This window comes from Aquarana catesbeiana, linkage group LG10 (genome assembly GCF_042186555.1).
Source record: "Aquarana catesbeiana isolate 2022-GZ linkage group LG10, ASM4218655v1, whole genome shotgun sequence".
NCBI classification, from domain to species: Eukaryota; Metazoa; Chordata; class Amphibia; order Anura; family Ranidae; genus Aquarana; species Aquarana catesbeiana.
Genome location: NC_133333.1, coordinates 252243387 through 252269180, shown reverse-complemented (window position 1 = coordinate 252269180; position 25794 = coordinate 252243387). Strand labels below are relative to the sequence as shown.

Here is a 25794-nt window from a genome sequence, read left to right as displayed (position 1 = left end):
GTAAGGGGGACTCTGATGGGGACAGTTGATGTAAGGGGGCACTCTGATTCGGACACCTGATGTACAGGGGACTCTGATGGGGACAGTTGATGTAAGGGGGACTCTGATGGGGACAGCTGATGTAAGGGGGACCCTGATGGGGACAGTTGATGTAAGGGGTACTCTGATTCGGACACCTGATGTAAGGGGTACTCTGATGGGGACAGTTGATGTAAGGGGGACTCTGATGGGGGCAGTTGATGTAAGGGGGCACTCTGATTCAGGATGTAAGGTCCTGATGAGCCGCTGGATCACTTTCAGAAGCGGCAGTGTTTCTCTGGCTCGCCCGAGAAAAGATAAGACAGTGCAGAGACTAGATAGTCCCTGATTGCCTCTAGGGCCTTGGAGAACCGGAAAGATGTGAATATGACATCACTTCCGGTCTAGGGAGGAAGTAAACAAAAACTGCTTTTTTTTTTTTTTTTTTGATCTTTTGCTTTTAAAGGCAGAGGAGAGATTTTTTTTTTTTTATAATTTATTAAAGTATTTTTCCCCAAAAAATTGAGTTTAAAAACCGCTGTGCAAATACAGTGTGACTGAAAAATACAGCGTGACTGAAAATTGCAATGATCTCCATTTTATACCCTAGGGTCTCTGCTAAAACAAAAAAACAAACAAAAAAAAAAAAAAATATATATATATATATATATATATAGCAAGTGTACAAGTGCATTCACTTAACATGAAAAAAATCTCTCTGATGCTGGATCCACTTCAAAATCTATTTTTACACAATCCGGTTTGTAAATGACATTTTTTAGCCTTCACACTTCTCCTTTTTTTTGCATTTTCAGCACCGTCTTTAATACCCAGGGCTATCACTTATTCATGACAACAAGAATGGCCATAGAGGAGATCAATAACTCCAGCACACTGCTCCCCAATGTCACTCTGGGCTATGAGCTATATGACACTTGCTCCGACCCCACCAACATATACGGAGTCCTGCGGAACCTCTACCAGCCTGAAGAGCCTTCTATAAAGATGCAGAACAACTTCACCAACTACAAGACAAAAGCCATCGCTCTGGTCGGACCATCAAGCAGTAGTTCTGCTTTTATTGCAGCCAGTATATTGGGCAAGTTTCTTGTTCCCCAGGTAAGATCTATTTATCATTGTCACCGTGCTGTATTGATAAGATAAAGATTTCTCAATAGAGCTACTTATATTTTAATGCACGATGATCATAATCTTAGAATCTCAAGTACAGGACGTGCCTCACCTCACCCACTGTATATGTCTGGAAGCTTTTAGATTCCCCTGGAAGGATTGAGATCTCTAGTTAAGGGTACTAAAGACAACTGGGCTCTTCCAACCTTGTGGTAACAGTTTGGTGAAGACCCTTTTCTGTTCTAACATGACCGTGCCCCCCATGTACAAAGTCAGCTCCATAATGGCATTGGTTTGACCAGTTTGGTGTGGAGAACACGACTAATAGTTGTCCTGTGGACAGATTCTCCCACCTGAGCTGTGGATCTCTGCAGCTCCTCCAGAGTTACCATGGACCTCTTGGCTCTTCTCTGATGAATGCTCTCCTGGCCCGGCCGGTCAGTTTAGGTGGACGGCCATGTCTTGGTAGGTTTGCGGTTGTGCCATACTCTTTCCATTTTCCGATGATGGATTGAACAGAGCTCCATGAGACGTTGAAAGCTTTTTTTGAACCTAACCCTGCTTTAAAATTCTCCACAACTTTATCCCTGACCTGTCTGGTGTGTTCCTTGACCTTCATGATGCTGTTTGTTCACTAAGGTTCTCTAACAAACCTCTGAGGGCTTCACAGAACAGCTGTATTTATACTAAGATTAAATTACAAACAGGTGGGCTCTATTTACTAATGAGGTGACTTCTGAAGACAATTGGTTCCACTAGATTTTAGTTAGGGGTATCAAAGTAAAGGGGGCGGAATACAAATGCCCCTCCCACACTTTTCACGTATTTATTTGTAAAAGAATGTTGAAAAGCATTTATCATTTTCCTTCCACTTCACAATTATGTGCCACTTTGTGTTGGTCTATCACATAAAATCCCAATACAATACATTTACATTTTTGGTTGTAACATGACACAATGTGGAAAATGTCAGGGGTGTGAATACTTTTTCAAGGCACTATATATTCACTTTGAGCTTTACTGTGTTCCACTACATTAACCTCTTCCCGTCCACGCTATAGCCGAGCTGCAGCGCGGACCTACTTTGCCGGGAGGCCATCCATAGACATCCTCCCGTGCTCGAGCGGCCTGCGCGGCGCACCCCCTGCAGGGCGCGCGCGGCACGCTCTGTGATCAGCAAATCTATGAGACTCGTTGATCACAGATCGGAGTGAGGGGTCGATCCCCACCCCTTACCACGTGATCAGCTGTCAGCCAATGACAGCTGATCATGTGATGTAAACAGAGCCGGTATTCAGCTATTTTTTTCTCCTCACGCATCAGTCCCGATCGTGGAGAGCCTCTGCAGAGGCTTCTGTGCCCACCTGTGCCACCTACCAGTGCACAATAGTGCCACCTACCAGTGCCCACCAGCGCCACCTATCAGTGCCCAGAGTACCACCCATCAGTGTCACCTATAAATGTCACCAATCAGTGTCTCATCACCAGTGCTGCCTATCAATACCACCTACCAGTGCCCATCAGTGCCACCTACCAGTGTCCACCAGTGCCCATCAGTGACATCTATCAGTGCCCATCAGTGCCTATCAATGTCTCCTTATCTGTGCCTATCAGTGCAGCCCATCAGTGCCCATTAGTGCAGCCTCATCAGCAAATATCAATGAAGGAGAAAAATTACCTGTTTGCAAAATTTTATAACAAACTATGAGGCTTTTTTTTTTTCAAAAATTTCTGTATTTTTTTGCTTGTTTATCAAAAAATAAAAACCCAAGTGGTGATTAAATGCCACCAAAAGAAAGCTCCATTAGTGTGAAAAAAATGATAAAAATTTCATATGGGTACAGTGTTGTATGACTGCGCAATTGTCATTCAAAGTGTGACAGTGCTGAAAGCTAAAAATTGGTCCGGGCAGGAGGGGGGGGGGGGTTTAAGTGCCCGGTAAGCAAGAGGTTAAATAAAATTTGCGCTAACATGACGTCATTTTAATCAGCAGACTTTGTTGATTATATTAGGGGTAAATATATGGGGGGGGGGGGTTGCGCAAATTTACTATTCAGCCCCCCCAAAATTAAGGAATTAAAATATACAGCACTGTGCAAAAGTTTTAGGCAGGTATGAAAAAAAAGATGCTGTAAATGAAGAATGCTTCCAGAAATAGAAGTGTTAATAGTTTTTTTTTTTTATCAATTAACAAAATGGAAAGTAAAACAGAAGGGAAATGTTTTGAATGCAGGGAGGGTGGGGGGGGGGGCACACCAAATATTGATTGGATTTTGATATTTGTCTTCTGTTACTTTCCATTTTGTTAATTGATAAAAATAAACTATTAACCCTTCTATTTCTGGGAGCATTCTTCATTTACAGCATTAGAATCACACCTGCCTAAGAATTTTTCACGGTACCGTATGTATCCAAATGTGCCACCAAACGAAAGCCCGGTCTGTCCCGAAGAGCAATGTATATAATACATTAGGGTAGACTACAAAACCCAAAATATATATATAACGCTCCCAGGTGCTCAGGTACTGAAGTGGTTGGGATGGTCACAGAGGGCTCACTAGCCCCTCGGATCGCATCGCTTACTTTACCTCGCATATGAATCCAAAGTATTGATTAAAAGTACAATGCAGATTATGTACCAGCTGCCAATATCCAAATGTGTCACGTGCGCCCAAAGAAAAGTTTTTACAAAAGTCTGCAGAGTCTGCGGTCAGAAAGGCAAGAGGGAAGCATGCCTGCCCATCGCCGCACACAAGGCAACCTCCTGCAAAGGAGCAGCGAGCTCAGAAGTGGATTTCTCTTCTTTTATTGTACATTTAAGCTTTTATCAAGAAGAGAAACACTGCCCCCTGGTGTTTAAAGACCTGACTTACAAATTGTCTGTCCTATGGCAAAACCTTGTGCTTTTGGAGGCCCGCGTGGTGGACGTGCGTTCTTCTGGGGGGGGGGCATGCTGGACGCAGCGCAAGCCTTGGTGGCCTTGTGAATGTGTTGCAGTCCCAGTGATATCTGTTGACAGCAGCTTGGGCTGTCGCTCACTGCTTGTATACATGTGGTGTTATTTGGCCAAAAATATATATACCATTGGCGTTGTGGTTTGAAGACGGTCCCAAATGGTTGTGTCCATGCCACCCCACCCCCCACCCCCTCCTTCTTGTTTCAGGTCTTTCCTTACCTGTTAATACTACTTACATATACGATATATGATATCTTAAATCACTTACTTCTCCAAATATCTGAATATTACATGGTGATATCTGATGCTTAGTGGGGAGATTACCTTCTATGGACTTTCCAACAAGATAGTGAGACCTGTTTTTTTTTTCCAACAACCCCTGAATGTGTCCTGATGAAGTTAAACAGCGAAACGCGTTGACGCACAGAGGCTCGCTGCTATGTATATGATGCATGTTCTTCTACGCCATGTATTTTGTTCAGTGTGTGCTATATGTTTTATATGTTTATATGTTAATTCTTTACCCCCTTTTTTTAGCCCTTTCATGACTAAGCCTATTTTTGACATTTGGTGTTTACAAGTTAAAATCCGTATTTTTTGCTAGAAAATTACTTAGAGCCCCCAAACATTACATATATATTTTTTTAGCAGAGAATCTAGAGAATAAAATGACGATTGTTGCAATATTTTTTATCACACAGTATTTGTGCAGTGGTGTTTTAAACGCAACTTTTTGGGAAAAGGGATACTTTCATGGATTTAAAAAAAAAAACAAACAGTAAAGTTAGCCCAATTTTTTTGTATAATGTGAAAGATGATGTTACGCCGAGTAAATAGATACCAAACATGTCACACTTTATAATTGCACGCACTCGTGGAATGGCGACAAACTACGGTACCTAAAAATCTCCATAGGCGACGCTTTAAATTTTTTTTACAGTTACCAGGTTAGAGTTACAGAGTTACAGAGGAGGTCGAGGGCTAGAATGATTGCTCTCGCTCTGACGATCGCGGCGATACCTCACATGTGTGATTTGAAAACCGTTTACATATGCGGGCGCGACTTCCGCGCCCGCTTATTTTATTTATTTTTATATTTAGAAATTGTGTTTTAAAAAAAAAAAAAAAAAAATTTTGATCACTTTTATTGCTGTCACAAGGAATGTAAACATCCCTTGTGACAGTAATAGGTGGTGACAGGTACTCTTTATGGAGGGATCGGGGGGTCTAAAAGACCCCCCGATCCCTCTTTTGCACTTCACAGTAATCAGATCGCCATTTTCGACGATTCTGAATACTGTATTTTTTTTTTTTTAAACCGGCGCCATTGGCAGCCGAGTCAACGGGAAGTGACGTCATGACGTCGCTTCCATGTTTACAATTAGAAGGCTGGAACGAAGCCGCTCACGGCTTTTTTTTTCTTTTTAGTTACTAAATTTCCCATACGGATGTGGCCATAGGAGTGCTTTTCCTTATTTAGTAACAAATATGTGATAATAATCTTCTAAGTGTTCAAAAGTACTGTCAAGGTGAATTTTATTAGTTATAAGCCCAACTGAATTCGGACCTGAAACGGAGCCAAAGACGCACAGGACCCTTCTGCTGTGCGCTCCGCGGCCGCCCCGGAGATGTGTGAACCGGCTCCATTGAAAGCCCATCAAAGTCTCCTGTCATGCGAATTGGATGAAACTAGGGCTGCAACTAACGATTATTTTCATAATCGATTAGTTGGCCGATTATTGTTTCGATTAATCGATTAATCGGTTAATAACCTTAAAAAAAAAAAAAAAAGTGTGGCGTATAATTTAGTTAATATGTAAAGTTTAAAAAAAAGGCAATTTATTCTTAAATATCTCTATTTAGCGGTAAATATAAATAACTAACTATATGGTTAGGGAGCAAAATATCTAATCCACTCTGAGAATAACAGACAGAAGAGATATACCTATATACTATTAGAGGAGTTATACTGTATAAATTGTTAGAGAAGAGATATACTGTACATACTATTAAAGGGTGAATCTGATAAACATTTTCAGACTCAGAGATCAAATGTCTTCCTTCAAAAAAAAATTTCATTTTGTTCATGTTCATGTTCGTTCGGTTTTCTAATCATTAGTGGGGTCAAGTCGACATTCGTTTTCAACCACAGTGACGGGAAAATTTTGAAATAGAAAACTTCTTGGTCAAAGGAATTTTCAGACAGTGGATGTGGTTTTCGTTCAGAAATTACATTCATTTTAAAAACAGAATGTTAAAAACAAGTGAAAATTTCAAACAACATTCTTTCATTCAGCGAATGTACAAAGATTTTTCGTCTGAATATTCTCATGTGAAAATTAATCCGTGTGGCCAGCATAAGACTCGGTACACACCTAGGCAGTTTGCTTTTGATCTGTTTCTGCAGTGCGTTTTGATTTGTGCGCACATGATTTTGCGGCGAGTTGCGTTTTTGCTTTTTTTTTGGCCAATTTGTTGTTGGGCAGATTAAAAAACACAAATTGCTGCAAAAACGCATGAAATGCTTTTCTGCAGCTTCTCCATTGAAGTATATTGAACCAAAAGAGCACAGTTTTTGTGTTTAAAAAAAAAGTCCCTGACCCTTTCCAATACACAGTGGCTGAAAAAAGCATAGATGTGAACGTGGGAAACCATGTTAATGAACTGCAGTGCGCTTCTGCAAAAAAGCACCAAAAAACACATAGATGTAAACCAGGTCTAAGACGTTTAGTAACATAATGGGGTTAAAAAAACTAAAATTAGCCCTTTATAGTACAATTAAAAAAAAGCAGATAATCACTACTGTAAGGGGTTCATTTTTTACTGTAGAACCGTGAAAGTAACATCTACAGTAGCGATTATTTGCTCTTTTTGTACTATAAAGGGCTCGTTTTAGTTTTTTTTAACCCCATTATGTTACTGGCCGATTAATCGATTATGAAAATAGTAATCGATTAATTTCATAATCGATTAGTTGTTGATTAATCGATTAGTTGTTTCAGCCCTAGATGAAACCCACATCCAGTTCGCATAAGTGTGAACGCAGCCTAAAGGAGAACTTCAGACCCCCCCACCATATTTTTTATTATGACAGATGTGCCAAAAGGGCTCTACCAGCTGGATTTCCCCCCCCCAAGGAGGTGGGAATGGTCTATGGAGACCCTTGGATCGCTGAACTTCTTTTAAAAAAAATTCTGGTTATAGGATACAGTTCCCCAATTCCATATTTTGAGCGGTAAATATACCACTAATAAGTATATAGATGCTTATACATTATGATGTGTCAGAATTATGAGTTTTTTTAGATATCTCCTTAGAACTAAAATCTTCCTGAAGAAGACCACGACTATATGTGTCGAAACGCGTTGGGGTATTCATGTGGATGGCAATTCTGTAATGTCATGTTTAATTTGCTTCACTGTGTGACTTTAACTATGTATGATGGAACATAACACCCTCTCTGTCACTTTTTAAACAGCCTTTTTTTTTTTTTTTCCTTCCTTCAGCCTACTATTTAAGGGGAGTGGTTAATTGGTCACAGGTGCTTGAGGCCTATATAACTTTCTGTAGAACTCATTTTGAGCCTGCTCATCTTTAAGCTTGCTGGAACTTAGACCAAGTGGAACTGGACTAAGTGATGAGTTAAATGAGGAAGGACATCTGGTTACAAAGGATGGGGAGATGGCGAAGGTATTGAATTTATTCTTCTCCTCAGTCTTCACGAGGGAATCAGGGGGCTTCAGTAACCAAAACTTCAGTGTTTATCCTCGTGACACATCACAGGAAGCACCTCCATGGTTAACAGAGGACAGAATTAGAATTAGACTTGGGAAGCTTAACATTAATAAATCACCGGGACCAGATGGTTTGCACTCAAGGGTACTTAGGGAACTCAGTCAAGTGATTGCCAGACCATTGTTCCTAATTTTTACTGACAGTCTACTGACTGGAATGGTACCAGCTGATTGGAGAAAAGCCAATGTAGCCCCAATATTTAAAAAGGGCCCAAAATGCATCCCTGGGAATTACAGACCAGTTAGCCTAACATCAATAGTATGTAAACTCTTGGAGGGGATGATAAGGGACTATATACAAGATTTTAGTAATGAGAACGGTATCATTAGCAGTAATCAGCATGGATTCATAAAGAATCGTTCTTGCCAAACCAATCTATTAACCTTCTATGAGGAGGTGAGTTGCCATCTAGATAAAGGAAGGCCCGTAGACGTGGTGTATCTGGATTTTGAAAAAGCATTTGACACAGTTCCCCATAAACGTTTACTATACAAAATAAGGTGCATGGACCATAGGGTGAGTACATGGATTGAAAACTGGCTACAAGGGTGAGTTCAGAGGGTGGTGATAAATGGGGAGTACTCAGAATGGTCAGGGGTGGGTAGTGGGGTTCCCCAGGGTTCTGTGCTGGAACCAATCCTGTTTATTTTGTTCATAAACGACCTGGAGGATGGGGTAAACAGTTCAATCTCTGTATTTGCAGACGATACTAAGCTAAGCAGGGCAATAACTTCTCCGCAGGATGTGGAAACCTTGCAAAAAGACCTGAACAAATTAATGGGGTGGGCGACTACATGGCAAATGAGGTTCAATGTAGAAAAATGTAAAATAATGCATTTGGGTGGCAAAAATCTGAATGCAATCTATAGACTGGGGGGAGAACCTCTTGGGGAATCTAGGATGGAAAAGGACTGGGGGGTCCTAGTAGATAAGCTCAGCAATGGTATGCAATGCCAAGCTGCTGCTAACAAAGAAAACAGAATATTGGCATTAAAAAGGGGATTAACTCCAGAGATAAAACAATAATTTTCCCGCTCTACAAGACTCTGGTCCGGCCGCACCTGGAGTATGCTGTCCAGTTCTGGGCACCAGTCCTCAAAAAGGATGTACTGGAAATGGAGCGAGTACAAAGAAGGGCAACAAAGCTAATAAAGGGTCTGGAGGATCTTAGTTATGAGGAAAGGTTGTGAGCACTGAACTTATTCTCTCTGGAGAAGAGACGCTTGAGAGGGGATATGATTTCAATATACAAATACCGTACTGGTGACCCCACAATAGGGATAAAACTTTTTTGCGGAAGGGAGTTTAACAAGACTCGTGGCCACTCATTAAAATTAGAAGAAAAGAGGTTTAACCTTAAACTACATAGAGGGTTCTTTACTGTAAGAGCGGCAAGGATGTGGAATTCCCTTCCACAGGTGGTGGTCTCAGCGGCGGGCATCGATAGTTTCAAGAAACTATTAGATAAGCACCTGAACGACCACAACATACAGGGATATATAATGTAATACTGACATATAATCACACACATAGGTTGGACTTGTGTCTTTTCTCAACCTCACCTACTATGTTTTTTTAAGTCTGTAACCAGAGCTCATATTTTAAACCATTCATAAATTTGAATTCTATTTTGTGAAATAAAAAGATTTTACTAAATCACTACTTTTTTGATTTAATACTTTGCTGCTAAAAAACCCCTTGGGGGAATCATCCCATAAGTGAAAGGGCTCCACCAGGCTCTCAAGTCCCAACAGAACCTTGAGGCATATCTTTACACATACACACAAGATTTTTCACACATGTGCAGACACCATGAGCTTGGGGACTTGCATACCAGCCCTGTCTGCGCACACGTGCATGCTCGGGAAACCCAACAGTGCCCTGCGGAACATCTGTGCACTCACAAACGTTATTCTGACCTTGGAGACAAAGAAGGAAGTGCTGAGATAACATTTTGTATTTCTAGGCATATAACCAGTATTGATCTTGAGTGTCTACTATGGCATAGGGCTGTATTGTTTTCAGGCAGTTGACGCGTGACCTAACCTTATCTCTTAACTGCAGTAAAGCTGTTGTAAGTTACTGATTAGACAACCACTTTACTTCACTTTATTTAAGGGGGTAACAGTTGTGCTCAGCAGGTGGTTGGTGGAACAGTAGTGTGCAGTGGGAGGTCAGGATAACAATATGGCCTGGAAAGAGGACCAATCATGCCCAATGGGTGATGGAGGAGAACAATAGTGCCCCAGGGAGGGTGGAGAGAGATAATAGTGTGCAGTGGGTGATGGAGGAGAACAATAATGCCCCAGGGAGGCTGGAGTGAGCTAATAGTGCCCACTGGGGGGTGGGGAACAACTGTAGTGCCCAACAAGGGGTAGGAGGAACAATAGTGACCAGCAGGGGGTGGGGGACAACAAAAGTGCCTACTAAGCATATTTAACACCCAGATCATTTTTTCATTAATATTCATGAAATGTAATAACTAACTAATAATGGCTATAAAAGAAATGCAGAAAGTCAAAATGACATTGGTGGTCTGTGGAACAGTGTTTCCATACAATGGTGGTTCATATAGTGCTCCATTACATTGGTGGTCAGTGGATGGCCCTCCCTGGTCATTGAGAAAGGTGCCTTCTTAGATGGTGGTTGGTGGGAGTTGAGCCTTGTACTAGTGGTCAGTGGAACACTTGCCATGTTACATTGGTAACCTGTTGGAGGAATGACCCCTGCATTGATAATCCCTGTAGCGACCCCTTACAATTAATGCCTGTTGGTGGTCAGTGGCCATTGGTTCCACACCATTGGCTCTACATAGTAACATCCATGCTGCTAATATGCAGGCACCATCAAGCAATAAATCAATTTCAATCTCTCTGCCCACTGCTTACCCTTAGCCATTTTTGGAGGACCCGTTCCTAAGAAAAGCTGGTCTATATGGTTAAAGGGTAGATATCAGTTGCTTGGGTAGAATGCCTGTTGATGGTCAGTAGCCATTGGTCCCAAGCCACTGGCTCTGCATAGTATTATCGGTGCTGCAACTATGCAGGCACCATCAAGCTCAATAGTTCAATCTCACTGCTCACCGCCAAAGGAACCCATAGCCATCTTTGGAGGAACCTTGGTTAAGAAAGGCTGATCTAGAGGGTGAAAGTGTAGATATCAGTTGCTTTGGTAAAATGGGTGTTGGTGGTCAGTGAACATAGGTCCCAAGCCACAACTATGCAGGCACCATCAAGCACAATAGTTCAATCTCACTGCTCAAGGAACTCTTAGCAATCTTTGGAGAAACCCTGGTTGAGAAAGGCTGGTCTAGAGGGTGAAAGGGTAGATATCAGTTGCTTGGGTAGAATGCCTGTTGGTGGTCAGTAGCCATTGGTCCCAAGCCACTGGCTCTGCATAGTATTATTGGTGCTGCAACTATACAGGCACCATCAAGCTCAATAGTTCAATCTCACTGCTCACTGCCGAAGGAACCCATAGTCATCTTTGGAGGAACCTTGGTTAAGAAAGGCTGGTCTAGAGGGTGAAAGGGTAGATATCAGTTGCTTTGGTAAAATGGCTGTTGGTGGTCAGTGGACATAGGTCCCAAGCCACAACTATGCAGGCACCATCAAGCACAATAGCTCAATCTCACTGCTCAAGGAACTCTTAGCAATCTTTGGAGAAACCCTGGTTGAGAAAGGCTGGTCTAGAGAGTGAAAGGGTAGATATCAGTTGCCTGAACAACATTGGGGACTATTGTCTGTGTGACAATGTGTGTAGCCACTAAAGAAAATAATTTTGGAGGTAAGCAGGCACATTTTACCCTAAATGGCCAACACTTTTTTGGGATAGAGTTCTTTTTACCAGTTTTGTCTTGTTGGGGAGATGTAGAAAGAACAAATGCCCTTTTGTTCCATTGATAAGTCTTGCCTAGACTAATCTTTTCGGGAATAATATTTAATAAGTAATGCCGGAGATGAATACTGTATCATTGACAGAACATCTGATTTGTTTTTTCAGATAAGTTACTCAGCCACTCATGAGCAGCTCAGTGATAAGAAGATCTATCCATCCTTCCTTCGCACCATCCCCAGCGACAAGCTCCAAGTAGAAGTCATCTTAAATCTGCTACAGAGGTTTCAGTGGACGTGGGTGGCGATAGTTGGCAGTGATGATGTCTATGGCCGGCAGGGCGTGCAAGACTTGAACACCTTGGCGAGCAAGAATGGCATCTGCATAGCATACCAGGGCCTGATCCCGTACAGCACAGACACAACTGTGGTTAAGCAGATGGTGGCCAACATTATCCAGACCAGGGTCAAGGCAACTGTGGTCTTCTCTGCCTATTTAAACGCAAGGATATTTTTTCAAGAAGTCATAAATGCCAACATCACCGACTTTGTCTGGATCGGGAGTGAAAGCTGGTCAATGGACACTCAAATCATAGCACTCACCAGTAATAAAAGAATCGGCTCGGTATTAGGAGTTGCAGTGGGTCAGGTCTATTTCCCAAAGATCCTCCAATTTGAAACGGACTACGTCACATCTCCAAAAATGAAAAGCATGGGAAAGAATGGCTGCAACCAAGTCTGCCAGGCCTGTCAGGCCTTCACACTGCAGACCATGCCCATCGCCACTCAGTTTGCCATGTCAGTTTCTTTCAATGTCTATTCGGCAGTGTACGCCATAGCAAATGCCTTACATGATCTACTCGACTGTGAATCTGGACAGTGCAGTAACAACACTTTCTACCCATGGCAAGTAAGTACCCCTGCCAGAGCCATTTTAGGATTTTTTGCACATGCAATAAAATGCATGATTTAGGCCTGAAGATTAATTAAACCCCTACACATTATATATGTAGTGCTTACCCCCGCAGGTGCAGCTTATTTGCCACAGGTTCCTATCCCAGATTAGTGCAACGGCAGCCAGGCACATAGCAACAGTCACTCTCTCTGGCTCAATAAACAGTCTAGGGCGGGGGTCTGCAAGCTGTCGATCCCGATCTACCAGTCGAACGCGGGCAGCCGAAAGGTAGATCGGGAACACAACCCTGCATTGCCGATCCTTCCCCCCTAGGCCTCCACACCCCCCCCCCCCTTCACTGCAGAGCGGAGAGTGGGACATATCACAGTACTGGATGAAGTGCGGGAGCTGCCCGAGTTGACTGTTCAAATTTACCTGCAGGTGATTGGTTGCTAGGAAGCTGGGAGGTCCTGGCAACCAATCACCAACTTGTTCATGTGAAAAGTTAACTCTGGAAACTCCCGCCCTCCATCCAGTACTGTGACCTCTCACTCTCCGCTCTGCTGCACAGTGTTTACCAGTGTAAGGTAGGAGACTGCTATCTACAGTGTGTGTGTGTGTGAGGGGGGGGGGGTGACAGAGGAAACTACAGGGGGGGGTTGTTAGGCTGAGGAGATAGAGGACACTGCTATGGTGGGGAGGGGCACAGGACACTACAGTGGGGGGGATGTGATGTGAAGGTGACAGAGGGGAAGAGACACTATAGTTGGGGGGTAATGTTAAGGGGGCAGAGGACACTGCTTTGGGAGGCACAGGACACCGCAGTGGGGGGTGGGGGTCAGGCATAGGACACTACAGTGTGGGGAGGGGTGATGTGAAGGGGAAGAGGACACTACTTTGGGAGGCACAGGACACTGCAATAGGGTGAGGGTCAGGCAGAGGACACTACAGTGGGGGGGGGGGGGATGTGATGTGAAGGTGACAGAGGGGAAGGGACACTATAGTTGGGGGGTAATGTTAAGGGGGGCACAGGACACTGCTTTGGGGGGCACAGGACACTGCAATGGGGGGGGGTCAGGCATAGGACACTACAGTGTGGGGAGGGGTGATGTGAGGGGGCAGAGGACACTACTTTGGGAGGCACAGGACACTGCAATGGGGGGGGGGGGGGGGTCAGGCAGAGGACACTACAGTGGGGGAGGGGGGTGATGTGAAGGGTGGCAGAGGCAGGGGACACTACAGTGGCGGTGATCTGAAGGGGGGCAGAGGACACTGCTATGGGGGAGAAAGGACACTACAGTGGGGGGGGGTGACGTGAAGGGGGCAGAAGATATTGCTACGAGGGGGGGCAGAGGGGATTGTGTAAAAGGGGGCAGGACACTGGTGTACAGAGGAAGAAGACACTACTTAAGGGGATGATGTAAAGGGGAGCAGAGGAAACTACTTGGTGGGGGGGGCACAGGACACTATGCTGTGTTTTTATTAGGGGCTTGATGGTGTTTTAAGGGGGGCGCCTTTTTTTAAGGGGATCTTTGATTGCCTTTATGTTGTCCAGGTAGATCTCAACCTCTGAAAGGTTGCCTACCCCTGGTCTACTGGTCTAGGGGTTGCCTTTTTTTAAACAATATATTTATTGCTGAAAACATTTGGATAAGGCATAAGGAGCTGTGAGAACTCCATCAGCACTGAACAGCAACGAGAGGACACTCTTCACTTTGTCGCTATTCCTTAGGACAGTCCCTTTATTGGCCCAGAAAATGAACAGCACTGAGACACCATCAGAAATACCCCAGGTCAGTCAAGCACTAGTAGTGATACACAAGGGATAGCAGCAGCTACAGTTACCAGGATTCTACACTCAGGTCTGTACTCACAATGACCCTGGATATTTGGATGCCTCCTTCCAATATCAGTCCAAAATTCCTCTCCAGACCAGATCCTTGGTGAAATCCCTTGATTAGTTCTGGACATTTTCCGAAAACAGGCTCCCCCAGCTTTAGCCTAGCTGGGTCCTTGTGAGTAGGGATGAGCCGAACACCCCCCTGTTCAGTTCGCACCAGAACTTGCAAACAGGCAAAAAATTTAAAGTCTATGGGACACGAACATGAATAATCAAAAGTGCTAATTTTAATTTTAAATTTTCACTTATATGCAAGTTATTGTCATAAAAAGTGTTTGGGGACCTGGGTCCTACCCCAGGGGACATGGATCAATGCAAAAAAAAGTTTTAAAAACAGACTTTTTTTGGGAGCAGTGATTTTAATAATGCCTAAAGTGAAACAATAAAAGTGTAATATCCCTTTAAATTTCATACCTGGGGGGTGTCTATAGTATGCCTGTAAAGGGGCGCATGTTTCCCGTTTTTAGAACAGTCTGACAGCAAAATAACATTTCAAAGGAAAAAAAGTCATTTAAAACTACTCGCTGCTATTAATGAATTGCCGGTCCGACAATACACATAAAAGTTAATTGATAAAAACGGCATGGGAATTCCCCACAGGGGAACCCCGAGCCAAAATAAAAAAAAAAAAAAAATGACGTGGGGGGTCCCCCTAAATTCCATACCAGGCCCTTCAGGTCTGGTATGGATATTAAGGGGAACCCTGGCCAAAATATTTTTTTAAAAATGGCGTGGGGTTCCCCTTAAAATCTATACCAGACCCTTCAGGTCTGGTATGGATTTTGAGGGGAACCACGCACCAAAATTTAAAAAACAAAATGGCGTGGGGTCCCCCTAAAAATCCATTTACCGACCCTTATCCGAGCATGCAACCTGGAAGGCTGCAGGAAAAGAGGGGGGGCGAGATCCTGGCCCTCCCCCCTCTATGAAATGGTAAGGGGGTACCCCTACCATTTCACAAAAAACTGTCAAAAATGTTAAAAACAACAAGAGACAGTTTTTGACAATTCCTTTATTTAAATGCTTCTTCTTTCTTCTATCTTCTTTCTTCTATCTTCCTTCAGTTTCTTCCTCCATCTTCTTCTGGTTCTTCTGGTTGTTCCTCCGGGGTTCTCGTCCGGCATCTCCCTTCGCGGCGTCGGCATCTTCCTCCCTTCTTCTCCTTGGGCCGCTCCGCATCCATGATGGCATGGAGGGAGGCTCCCGCTGTGTGACGCTTCTCTCTTCATCTTTTTCTCTTCATCTTCTTCTCTTCATCTTCTTGTCTTCATCTTTTTTTCGGGCCGCTCTGCATCCATGATGACCCGGTGACCCCGTCCCCCTCTGACACATGGGGACTTGACGGGACTTCCCTGTGGCATTCCCTGTGATGTCAGAGAGGGGCGGGGTCACCCGTTACGTAACCCCGCCCCTTCTGACATCATGGGGAATGCCACAGGGAAGTCACCGTCAAGTCCCCGTGCGTCAGAGGGGGGCAGGGTCACCAGGTGGCTCTGCCCCCCCCGTTATTTAAGAACCATCAGAAGAGGAGAAGCGTCACACAGCGGGAGCCTCCCTCCATGCCATCATGGATGCGGAGCGGCCTGAAAAGAAGATGAAGACAAGAAGATGAAGAGAAGAAGATGAAGAGAGAAGCGTCACACAGCGGGAGCCTCCCTCCATGCCATCATGGATGCGGAGCGGCCCGAGGAGAAGAAGGGAAGAAGATGCCGCGGAGGAAGATGCCGGACAAGAACACCGGAGGAAGAACCAGAAGAAGAAGATGGAGGAAGAAACTGAAGGAAGATAGAAGAAAGAAGAAAGAAGCATTTAAATAAAGGAGTTGTCAAAAACTGTCTCTTGTCATTTTTAACATTTTTGACAGTTTTTTTGTGAAATGGTAGGGGTACTACCCCCTTACCATTTCACACAGGGGGGAGGGCCGGGATCTGGGGGTCCCCTTGTTAAAGGGGGCTTCCAGATTCCAATAAGCCCCCCGCCCGCAGACCCCCACAACCACCGGCCAAGGGTTGTGGGGATGAGGCCCTTGTCCCCATCAACATGGGGACAAGGTGTTTTGGGGGGCTACCCCAAAGCACCCTCCCAATGTTGAGGGCATGTGGCCTGGTACGGTTCAGGAGGGGGGGCGCACTCTCGGCCCCCCCTCTTTTCCTGCGGCCTGCCAGGTTGCGTGCTCAGATAAGGGTCTGGTATGGATCTTTGGGGGGACCCCACGCCGTTTTTTTAATTTTGGCACGGCATTCCTCTTAAAATCCATACCAGACCTGAAGGGTCTGGTATAGATTTTGAGGGGGACCCCACGCCATTTTTTTTAAAATTTTGGCCGGGGTTCCCCTTAATATCCATACCAGACCTGAAGGGCCTGGTATGGAATTTAGGGGGACCCCCCACGTCATTTTTTTTTTTTTAATTTTGGTTCGGGGTTCCCCAGTGGGGAATTCCCATGCTGTTTTTATCAATGAACTTTTATGTGTATTGTCGGACCGGCAATTCATTAATAGCCCCGAGTAGTTTTAAATGACTTTTTTTCCTTTGAAAAATGTCATTTTGCTGTCAGACTGTTCTAAACACCGGAAACATGCGCCCCTTTACAGGCATACTATAGACATCCCCCAGGTACGAAATTTAAAGGGATATTACACTTTTATTGTTTCACTTTAAGCATTATTAAAATCACTGCTCTCGAAAAAACTGCCGTTTTCAAAACTTTTTTTGCATTGATCCATGTTCCCTGGGGCAGGACCCAGGTCCCCAAACACTTTTTATGACAATACCATGAATATAAGCCTTTAAAATTAGCACTTTTGATTTCTCCCATAGACTTTTAAAGGGTGTTCCGTGGCATTCGAATTTGCCGCAAACACCCCAAATTGTTCGCTGTTCGGCGTACTCGAAGCTCATCCCTACTTGTGAGCACAGATAGAATTTCAGCTGGGCTGCCCAGAAGGGCAGCAACTCTTCAGATTGGAAACTTCTCCTAGACAAGCATAAAACTGCCTCAGGCCCCAGATTATTTTTGCACTCCTCAGCCTCCTACTGGGCATCCTCCCCCAGGGGTTGGCCGAGACCACATAAATATTCAGGCTGTGGGTCTGTCCTTTCCAGCCCACTACTTTCTAGAATTCTCCAGAAGGCAGGGGGGAAACAGTCGAACCCACAATCAGTGAAGCTTAGAACAGTTCAAAGCAATCACAAACTGCTCCGCTGATTACAGGGGTGCCAAAAGAAAAACTAAATTAACCTAGCCTATCTAGCAGCCTATTTAGCAGGGTGCTACATATATTTTCTGAAGGCAAAGACCCTGGAGAATAAAATGGTGGTAGTTTCAATTTTTATGTAACATATTAGCTCACATGTTCATCAAATACATATTTTCAATAAAAAATAAAATTACATTGAAGTAAATTTTAGTGCACATAAGCACAATTTATTATTCATTTTTTTGGTAAAATTTTAAATGTGAGGTTGCCTTGAATTAACAGATACCAAACATGCCAAGCCTTACATCCCAGCTCCTGTAAAATGTTCCTCAATCACCTCTTCACATCTCACAGCAGTCCTGGGGGCTACCTGGAGGAACAGTAGAGCCCAGGAACCACTGCAGGTAGTGGGGGGGGGGGTCACGCTTTCAGAGGGCTTGTACAAGTCACTTGTACAAGAAAGCTGGTCAGGAAGCAACATCTTCCCATTAGGGTCACAGAGAGCAGATTCTAACTCTACCCCAATCTCTACAAAGTAGTCAAACACGTTGGGTGGTGTACCTTGGGGATTTACCGTTCACTGGTTAAATTCTTGTGTTTTTGTCCATAGCTTCTGCAAAAGGTGAAGAATGTGAATTTCACTTTATACAATCAGACCATTAATTTCGACAGTAATGGAAACCCAGCCACTGGTTATGACATAATCATGTGGTCCTTGAGCGGCGCCACCCCAACCATCAAAGTCATCGGCTCCTACAGTAAAACTTCACAGAGGTTGCAGTTGAATGACAAACTCCAGTGGTACACCAAGGACAATACCGTGAGTTGGCCTAAGAAGTTTTTTTCTAACCTTCAACCAATATGTGGCAGTCTGTATTGCTCCCTTTCAGAGCTGGTTGGGTCAACTCTATATAATATTCTCTTTATGGTTGATTGCCATTTTCCATGTGGCACAGAGTACTGGTAAAGTGACTTTTCACACTTTTGCCTAACTATGCCTAAACCTGTCGTCACCCATAGGCTTACTAAGGGGCATCCGTTGTTGGCTGTCCCTTCTCTCCCCTGAAGCAGCCAATCACATGACCGGAACGGAGCGCCTTCAGAGGTAAGTATAAGTATCTTCCTTTAACAGGGTAGTTATATTAGGTTTTGGAAGGGGGAGGGTGCAGGTTTAAGTATAATTAGGCAATAGCCTGGAATTCAACTTCAGTGGGTAGGCCTTAACGCCCACAGGCTGCACATATGCGTCAATGGGCGGCAGAACGTTCGGTGCCAAGAGCATGCTGACTCTCAGCACAGTAACCGAGCTGTCCAGGACAGCTCCCGGTCTCAAGAAATAATTGGGAGGTGGCAGGACTAGCTGCCCATCACGTGACCACTGTGACAGCCAATCGCAGTGGTCACGTGATCAGGAAGAAACTCCCATCCCCTGGGTGTAGTAGCCCAGTTAAAGGGGAGGCCCGGGCTGGGCAGGAGGGGGTTAACATGTTGATGCAATGTCTACAGTCATTTTCAGCACTTCTAACTCTGCAGCTTTATTTAAAATAATACATGGCAATCCTAGCATGAAGCTCCTTGGTAATACTTCCTATTATGGGGTGACAACGCTCTGCCCGGTCTTTCAGTTGTTCTGCTGTGTTGCCACCTGGTCAAAAGCACTTCCAATGGAGATTACTGGCAAATTAAACCCACATGTTTCATGGTGGTCACCATCAGGAAACCCACCCTGAAAAACACCGAGCATCACTGGAGTGCATGCTTACAAGGTGTGGTTGTAAAGAGACTGCAGGGGATCAGTGGTACGGAGAAGCAATAAAGAATGAAATAGCGGGAAAGGCATTTTATTAACCAAAAATTTCCAGTTGTTTATGATTTATTGTGCATTAGGAAACCAAATGGAACAGTTGTAATTTACATCTGCTTTCAAATTATTTTCTCTGTGGCCTTAAAGAGTGTGGTCACTGCCATTAGAGCATAACCTCTGCGTCATATGGGTGGTATAATTGCTTTGGCCCCTATACTATTACTGTGTAATATTTGTGATATATAAATGTAGACAGGAGGTAAATGAAGGCAGACAGAGATATTTAATAGATAATATACTAAGGGCCCCCATTACAATGAGGTTTGTTTGATACACTATTCGGAAAAGGTTTGTGGTTACTTGACCATCACACCTATATGAGCTTGCTGGGCATCCCATTCCAAAACCTTTGGTATTATTATGGCATTGGTTCTCCTTTGTGGGTATAACATCCTTCAATCTCCTGGGAAGGCTTTCTACAAGATTTTGGAGGTGTCTGTGGGAATTTGTGCCCATTTGTGAGGTCAGGTACTGATGTTGGATGAGTAGACCTGGCTCACCAGTGGGGTTACAATGCATCCCAAAAGGTGTTAAGTAGGGTTGAGATCAGGGCTCTGTACATTACCCCTGAGTTCCTCCACACCAAACTGGTCAAACCATTCTTTATAGAGCTGGTCCAAACTGTTTAAACCATGTCTTTATAAAGCTGGTCAAAACTGGTCAAAACATGACTTAATAAAGCTGGTCCAAACTGGTCAAACCATGTCTTTATAGAGCTGGTCCAAACTGTTTAAACCATGTCTTTATAAAGCTGGTCCAAACTGGTCAAAACATGACTTAATAAAGCTGGTACAAACTGGTCAAACCATGTCTTTATGGAGGTGGCCCAAACTGTTCAAACCATGTCTTTATTGAGCTGGTCCAAACTGTTCAAACCATGTCTTTATTGAGCTGGTCCAAACTGGTCAAACCATGCCTTTATAAAGCTGGTCCAAACTGATCAAACTAGGTCTTTTTGAACCTGGCTTTGTACACAGGGGCACAGTCATGCTGGAACAGTAAAGGGTCTTCACCGAACTATTACACGCTATTGTGCAACATTTCATTGCCAAACACGTAAACTTAATAGTTTGGAAGGATGTTCAATAGTGTACTTTGATTTTAAGTTCCAGGAGCCCAACACTTTTGGTTCCGAAAACAAGTCTAAATAACAAAGCTATAACAAGAGGCTGAATGGGGTCTAGCCATATCTCAAGGTCACATTTCAAAGTAAACCAACAATTTCATGTTCTCTTTGCACACAGGTACCAGAATCGGTTTGTTCTAAAGAATGTGGAAAAGGAGAAAGAAGGGTCCAGACTGGGTCCCACACATGCTGCTTTGAATGTATCCCATGCCCGGAAATGAGTTTTCTCAACACAAGCAGTGAGTTACTAATAACTATACTTACATACAGTGCTGTGAAAAAGTATTTGCCCCCTTCCTGATTTTTTATATTTTGGCATATTTCTCACACTTAAATGATTCAGATCATCAAATTTTAATACTACACAAAGATAACCTGAGTAAATCCAAGATGCAGTTTTTAAATAATTGTTTCATTTATTAAGGGAAAAAAAGCTGTTCAAACCTGCCTGGCCCTATGTGAAAAAGTAATTGCCCCCTCCCATGCTGAATCATAAATTAACTGTGATTAATCACAATTTTTTGGAAAGCGGAGTTAAATTTCACATGCCACACCCAGGCCTGATTACTGCCAGACCTGTTGAATCAAGAAATCACATAAATAGAAGCTGTCTGACAAAGTGAAGCACACTAACAGATCACAAAAAGCCACACATCATGCCACAATCTAAAAAAAAATTCAAGAACAAATTAGAAACAAAGTAATGTACATGTATCGGTCTAGGAAGGGTTTCAAAGCCATTTCTAAGGCTTTGGAAGTCCAGTGAACCACGGGGAGAGCAATTCTCCACAAATGGAGATAACTTGGAACAGTGGTGAACCTTCCCAGGAGTGACCGGCCTACAAAAATTACTCCAAGAGCATGACGAGGACTCATCCAGGAGGTCATAAAAGAACCCAGAACAACATCTAAAGTACTGCAGGCCTCACTTGCCTCAGGTAAGATCAGTGTTCATGATTCAACAATAAGAAAGAGACTGGGCAAAAATGGCATCCATGGGGGAGTTCCAAGGCCAAAGCCACTGCTGACCAAAAAGAACACAAAGGCTCATCTCACATTTACCAAAAAACATCTTGATTATCCCCAAGACTTTTAGGCAAATATTCTGTGGACTGATGAGACAAAAATTTAGGAAGGTGTGTGTCCCATTACATCTGGCATAAAACGAATACAGCATTTCATAACAAGAACATCATACCAACAGTCAGACATGGTGGTGGTAGCGTGATGGTCTGGGGCTGGTTTGCAGCTTCAGGACCTGGACTTCCCATAATTGATGGAACCATGATTTCTGAGCTCTACCAGAAAATCCTAAAGGAAAATGTCCGGCCATCAGTTTGTGACCTCAAGCTCAAGTGCACTTAGGTTATGCAGCAGGACAATGATCCGAAACACAACAGCAAGTCCACCTCGAAATGGTTCAAACAAAGCAAAATTTAGGTTTTGCAGTGGCCTAGTCAAAGCCGGACTTAAATCCAATTGAGATGCTGTATCATGACCTTACACGGGCCGTTCAAGCTGGAAAACCCTCCAATGTGGCTGAATTAAAACAATTCTGCAAAAAAGAGTGGGCCAAAATTGCTCCACAACAATGTGAAGGACTTGCCAGTTATCACAAACCCTTGATTGCATTTAAAACTGCATTTTGTATTTACTCAGGTTATCTTTGTGTAATAATAAAATTTGTTTGATGATCTGAGTCATTTAAGTGTGAAAAATGTGCAAAAAAAAAAATCAGAAAGGGGGCAAATACTTTTTCACAGCATTGTATATGACCATTCAGAAAAAAAAGTCATATATAATTCTATATTAGGAGATATTTCAGATACACATCTGGAGTTGTCTTAAGACATTTTCTTATAGGCTCCCTTGGATGTTTTTACTGGACTGTCTCTCTGCCCCCATAGACAGCCCTGGGCAGGAACTCACCAAGTATTCATTTCATCACATGAGAGAAATGGAACTGAACATGTGCCTCCATATCAGAAAGTACTGAGTGTTTTCTCTGCCCCCCATGGTCGAAGGAGTAGTATGTGCTGCTAAGGGGGGGGGTGCAAGAAGGCAAACGCGTTGCTCTGCCCTATGTGGGAAAAAAAACTTAGGTTTTCTTTAAAGTGACCTTGTCTGTAAAGAGAAATCAGCCTCATAAGAATCTTTAGAATCGAAGATTTCTGGAAGTCTTGGTTTCCTAGTTCCCCCTGTTCAAAGTGGCCAGCTGCTACATAACTAGAGGACACAGTAGTGATGAAGGCATGAGAAGAAAAGAAATAACTGTGCTCAACCAGGTGGATCTTTCCAACAAATTGTATGCAAAAGCTGGCACTAAGCTATGGGCTGAACAGTATTTATTAGATCACAGGATAAAAACACCACAGGACAGTGTTAATGCGTTTAAGCCAGAAAAGGCATTAGTCTGGCAGAAACGCGTTAGCACTGTCCTCTGTCGCTTTAATACCGTGGTCGAATAAAGAAGACTGTAGAGCCCATAGATGAGTGCCGACTTTTACATAGAAGTAGTGACGAAGGGGCTAGAGGACTGTACCAGTGACCACAGCGGGGGAGCCACTCCTGGAAATGTGTCCATTTCTACAAATGGCAGTTCATGATCTTTACAGCAGGGATTGTCCTCATGGGTGGCAGGAGGGGTGAGAAGTTCAGGGTACATTCTCGGCATGGAGTCTTGATGCCAGAATGAATGAACTCCTGTGCATGTGCAGGAGTTACGTCATCCTGTCAAAATGGCAAAAGACCTGGCAAATTGAAGAGATAGGAGAGAAGGTACTAGCACCAGCAAGGGATTTTGTGGATGTAGGTCTGTTGCTAAGGAGGTATTTTTAGACTTTAGTTTGGCGAACTTTAATGGCGCTTGGGTGCCGTACCTAAATCCCATTGAAATCAATGGGAGCCAAATCTGTCAAATCAAAAATGAACACTTTCTGGGCTAAAAGGGTTTTGCAAAAAAATAGCAGGGGGATGGGCACTGTCTTGAGGAACATATGCTAGAGAAAAAAAAAAAAAAATTAAGAAATGTCTTTTGGCAGGGAGCTTTAAGTCTGGTATGGATTTGAGGGGGTGCCCCATGCAAAAAAAAAATCTGTGAGGTTCCCCAGTAATCCTTGTTTAAAAAAAACAAAATAAAAAAATCCATATCAGACCCTTAATCCGAGCATGCAGCCTGGCTGGTCAGGAGAAGGAGGAACGGGGGGGAGCATGCGGCTTCCCAATCCTGAACCATACTAGGCCAAATGCCCTCAACATAGGCAAAATGCTTTCCCAGTGAGAACTTGCCTGGTAAAACACCCTGTCCCCATATTTATGAGGACAAAGGCCTCATCCCCATAACCCTGGCCTGGGGCTTGTGGGAATTGGAAGCCCTCTTTATAAATAAGATAGCCATACAAAGTGAATGAGTAAGGAGGTACATAGAAACAAAAAATACATACAAAAAAAATTGAACATAGAAATAACACCCAAATATTTGCCAAGGCAAAAAATTGTCCCTCATTAATCCATCATCAATAACGATGCCGGCTGACAACTAATTTAAAAACCCAACAAACCCGGTACACACAGCCAATCTGGATGGTTCAGCTTGGCTTATAAAGAAAGAGGTGGGGATAGTAGTGACGGTGTTGAACAAATATGGCCATGACTTAGGTTTGGAAGGAATCACTGGCTCGTCCCTAATCAAGACTGGCCATACAAAATTAAAATCTCCTGGCAGTAAAAACAGTAAAGTTTTGTACATTGATCCTATATGTTTAGCTGTGTGGCTGAAGTTCTGCTTTAAAATCCTTGTAAGTCCCAGAAAGGAGATTCCATAGGAATCCAAAAAAGTATAGGAAGAAATAACAATTGCCACGGAACACCACTACTGTAGATCAGTAGCTGTTCTGATGGAGAACGGGGTTGGGAAAAGTGGACAGAGGAAAGTTGTATGGAAGGAACTGTACATATCGGGATTACTCCAAGTGTATACATTTCCTGGTGTCTATGAGGAAATTCGTTTTGGGTTGGCTGTGTGGCTTTTTATTTACAATATACCTTTATTTAAGTAAACAAAATCAACATTTATGTTCTCCAGATCTTTATTCATGTCAACCTTGTGGAACTGACCAGTGGTCACCAATGAAAAGTGACATCTGTTACAACCGAACCCTGGAATACCTACCTTGGACTGACCCATTGTCCCTCGTTCTTCTGACTCTTGTTACATTGTTGCTCTTAGTGACCATAGCAATAGCCGTTCTATTCATGATCAATCTAAGCACTCCGGTAGTGAAATCGGCAGGAGGGAAGATGTGTCTGGGGATGTTAACGTCTTTAGCGCTCTCTCTTTGCACCTTATACTGCTATTTTGGCAAGCCTGGAATTATCACATGTATGGTGAGGCAACCCGTCTTTGCCGTGAGTTTCACCATCTGCTTTGCTTGCATCGTGGTCCATGCCTTTCAGATTGTGTGTATTTTCAAGATGGCTTCCCATATGCCAAGAGTATACGACATCTGGGTGAAGAAGAATGGCTCGGACGTCTTCATTGCCGTAAGTTCCGCCATTCAGGTTGTGATCTCCGTTGTGTGGATCGTGGTGAAGCCTCCAAGGCCTGTAGCAGATTATTCCACCTTCCCGGATCAGATCATACTAAAATGCTCCGAGTCCGTGTCTGTCGGCTCCATCGCTGAAATCATTTTTATTGCTTTCCTCAGCATGATATGTTTTATCTTCTGCTACATGGGGAAAGATTTACCGGCAAACTACAACGAGGCTAAGTGTATCTCATTCAGTTTACTGGTCTACTTCATCTCCTGGATTGGGTTCTTCACCACGTACATCGTCTATCAAGGGAAGTACCTTGCCGCGGTCAACGTTGGCGCCGTGCTCCTCAGCGTTTTTGGGATCCTAGCTGGATATTTTACTCCGAAATGTTACGTCATTTTGTTCAGACCAGGAATGAACACTACGGAACATTTCCAGAGTGCCATCCAAGATTACACCAAGAAACAGTCTGCACATGAGTAATGATCAGAGGAGCATTACTAAGTTCATCGGGCTGATGATTATGGAACTATGTAGACC

At 43.6% G+C, this 25794-nt stretch overlaps 1 protein-coding gene across 1 annotated transcript; it reads left to right on the top strand.

Annotated features, from left to right (window-relative positions):
• The first annotated feature begins 497 nt into the window (after positions 1 to 497).
• Positions 498 to 25794, top strand: LOC141110183 (taste receptor type 1 member 1-like). The gene is made up of 5 exons (XM_073601389.1): positions 498 to 1137; positions 11903 to 12643; positions 18339 to 18548; positions 20837 to 20957; positions 24803 to 25794. Exons 1-5 carry the CDS (start codon positions 787 to 789, stop codon positions 25735 to 25737), a joined length of 2358 nt encoding a protein of 785 aa, XP_073457490.1. The 5' UTR covers positions 498 to 786; the 3' UTR covers positions 25738 to 25794.

What these genes read in the sequence shown, in the direction of transcription:
- LOC141110183 (XM_073601389.1), top strand. Translation starts at nt 787, where the DNA reads ATGACATTTTTTAGCCTTCACACTTCTCCTTTTTTTTGCATTTTCAGC. An exon ending in GCAAGTTTCTTGTTCCCCAG is followed by an intron (nt 1,138 to 11,902) that starts GTAAGATCTATT and finishes TTGTTTTTTCAG; the next exon opens with ATAAGTTACTCAGCCACTCA. An exon ending in ACACTTTCTACCCATGGCAA is followed by an intron (nt 12,644 to 18,338) that starts GTAAGTACCCCT and finishes TTTTGTCCATAG; the next exon opens with CTTCTGCAAAAGGTGAAGAA.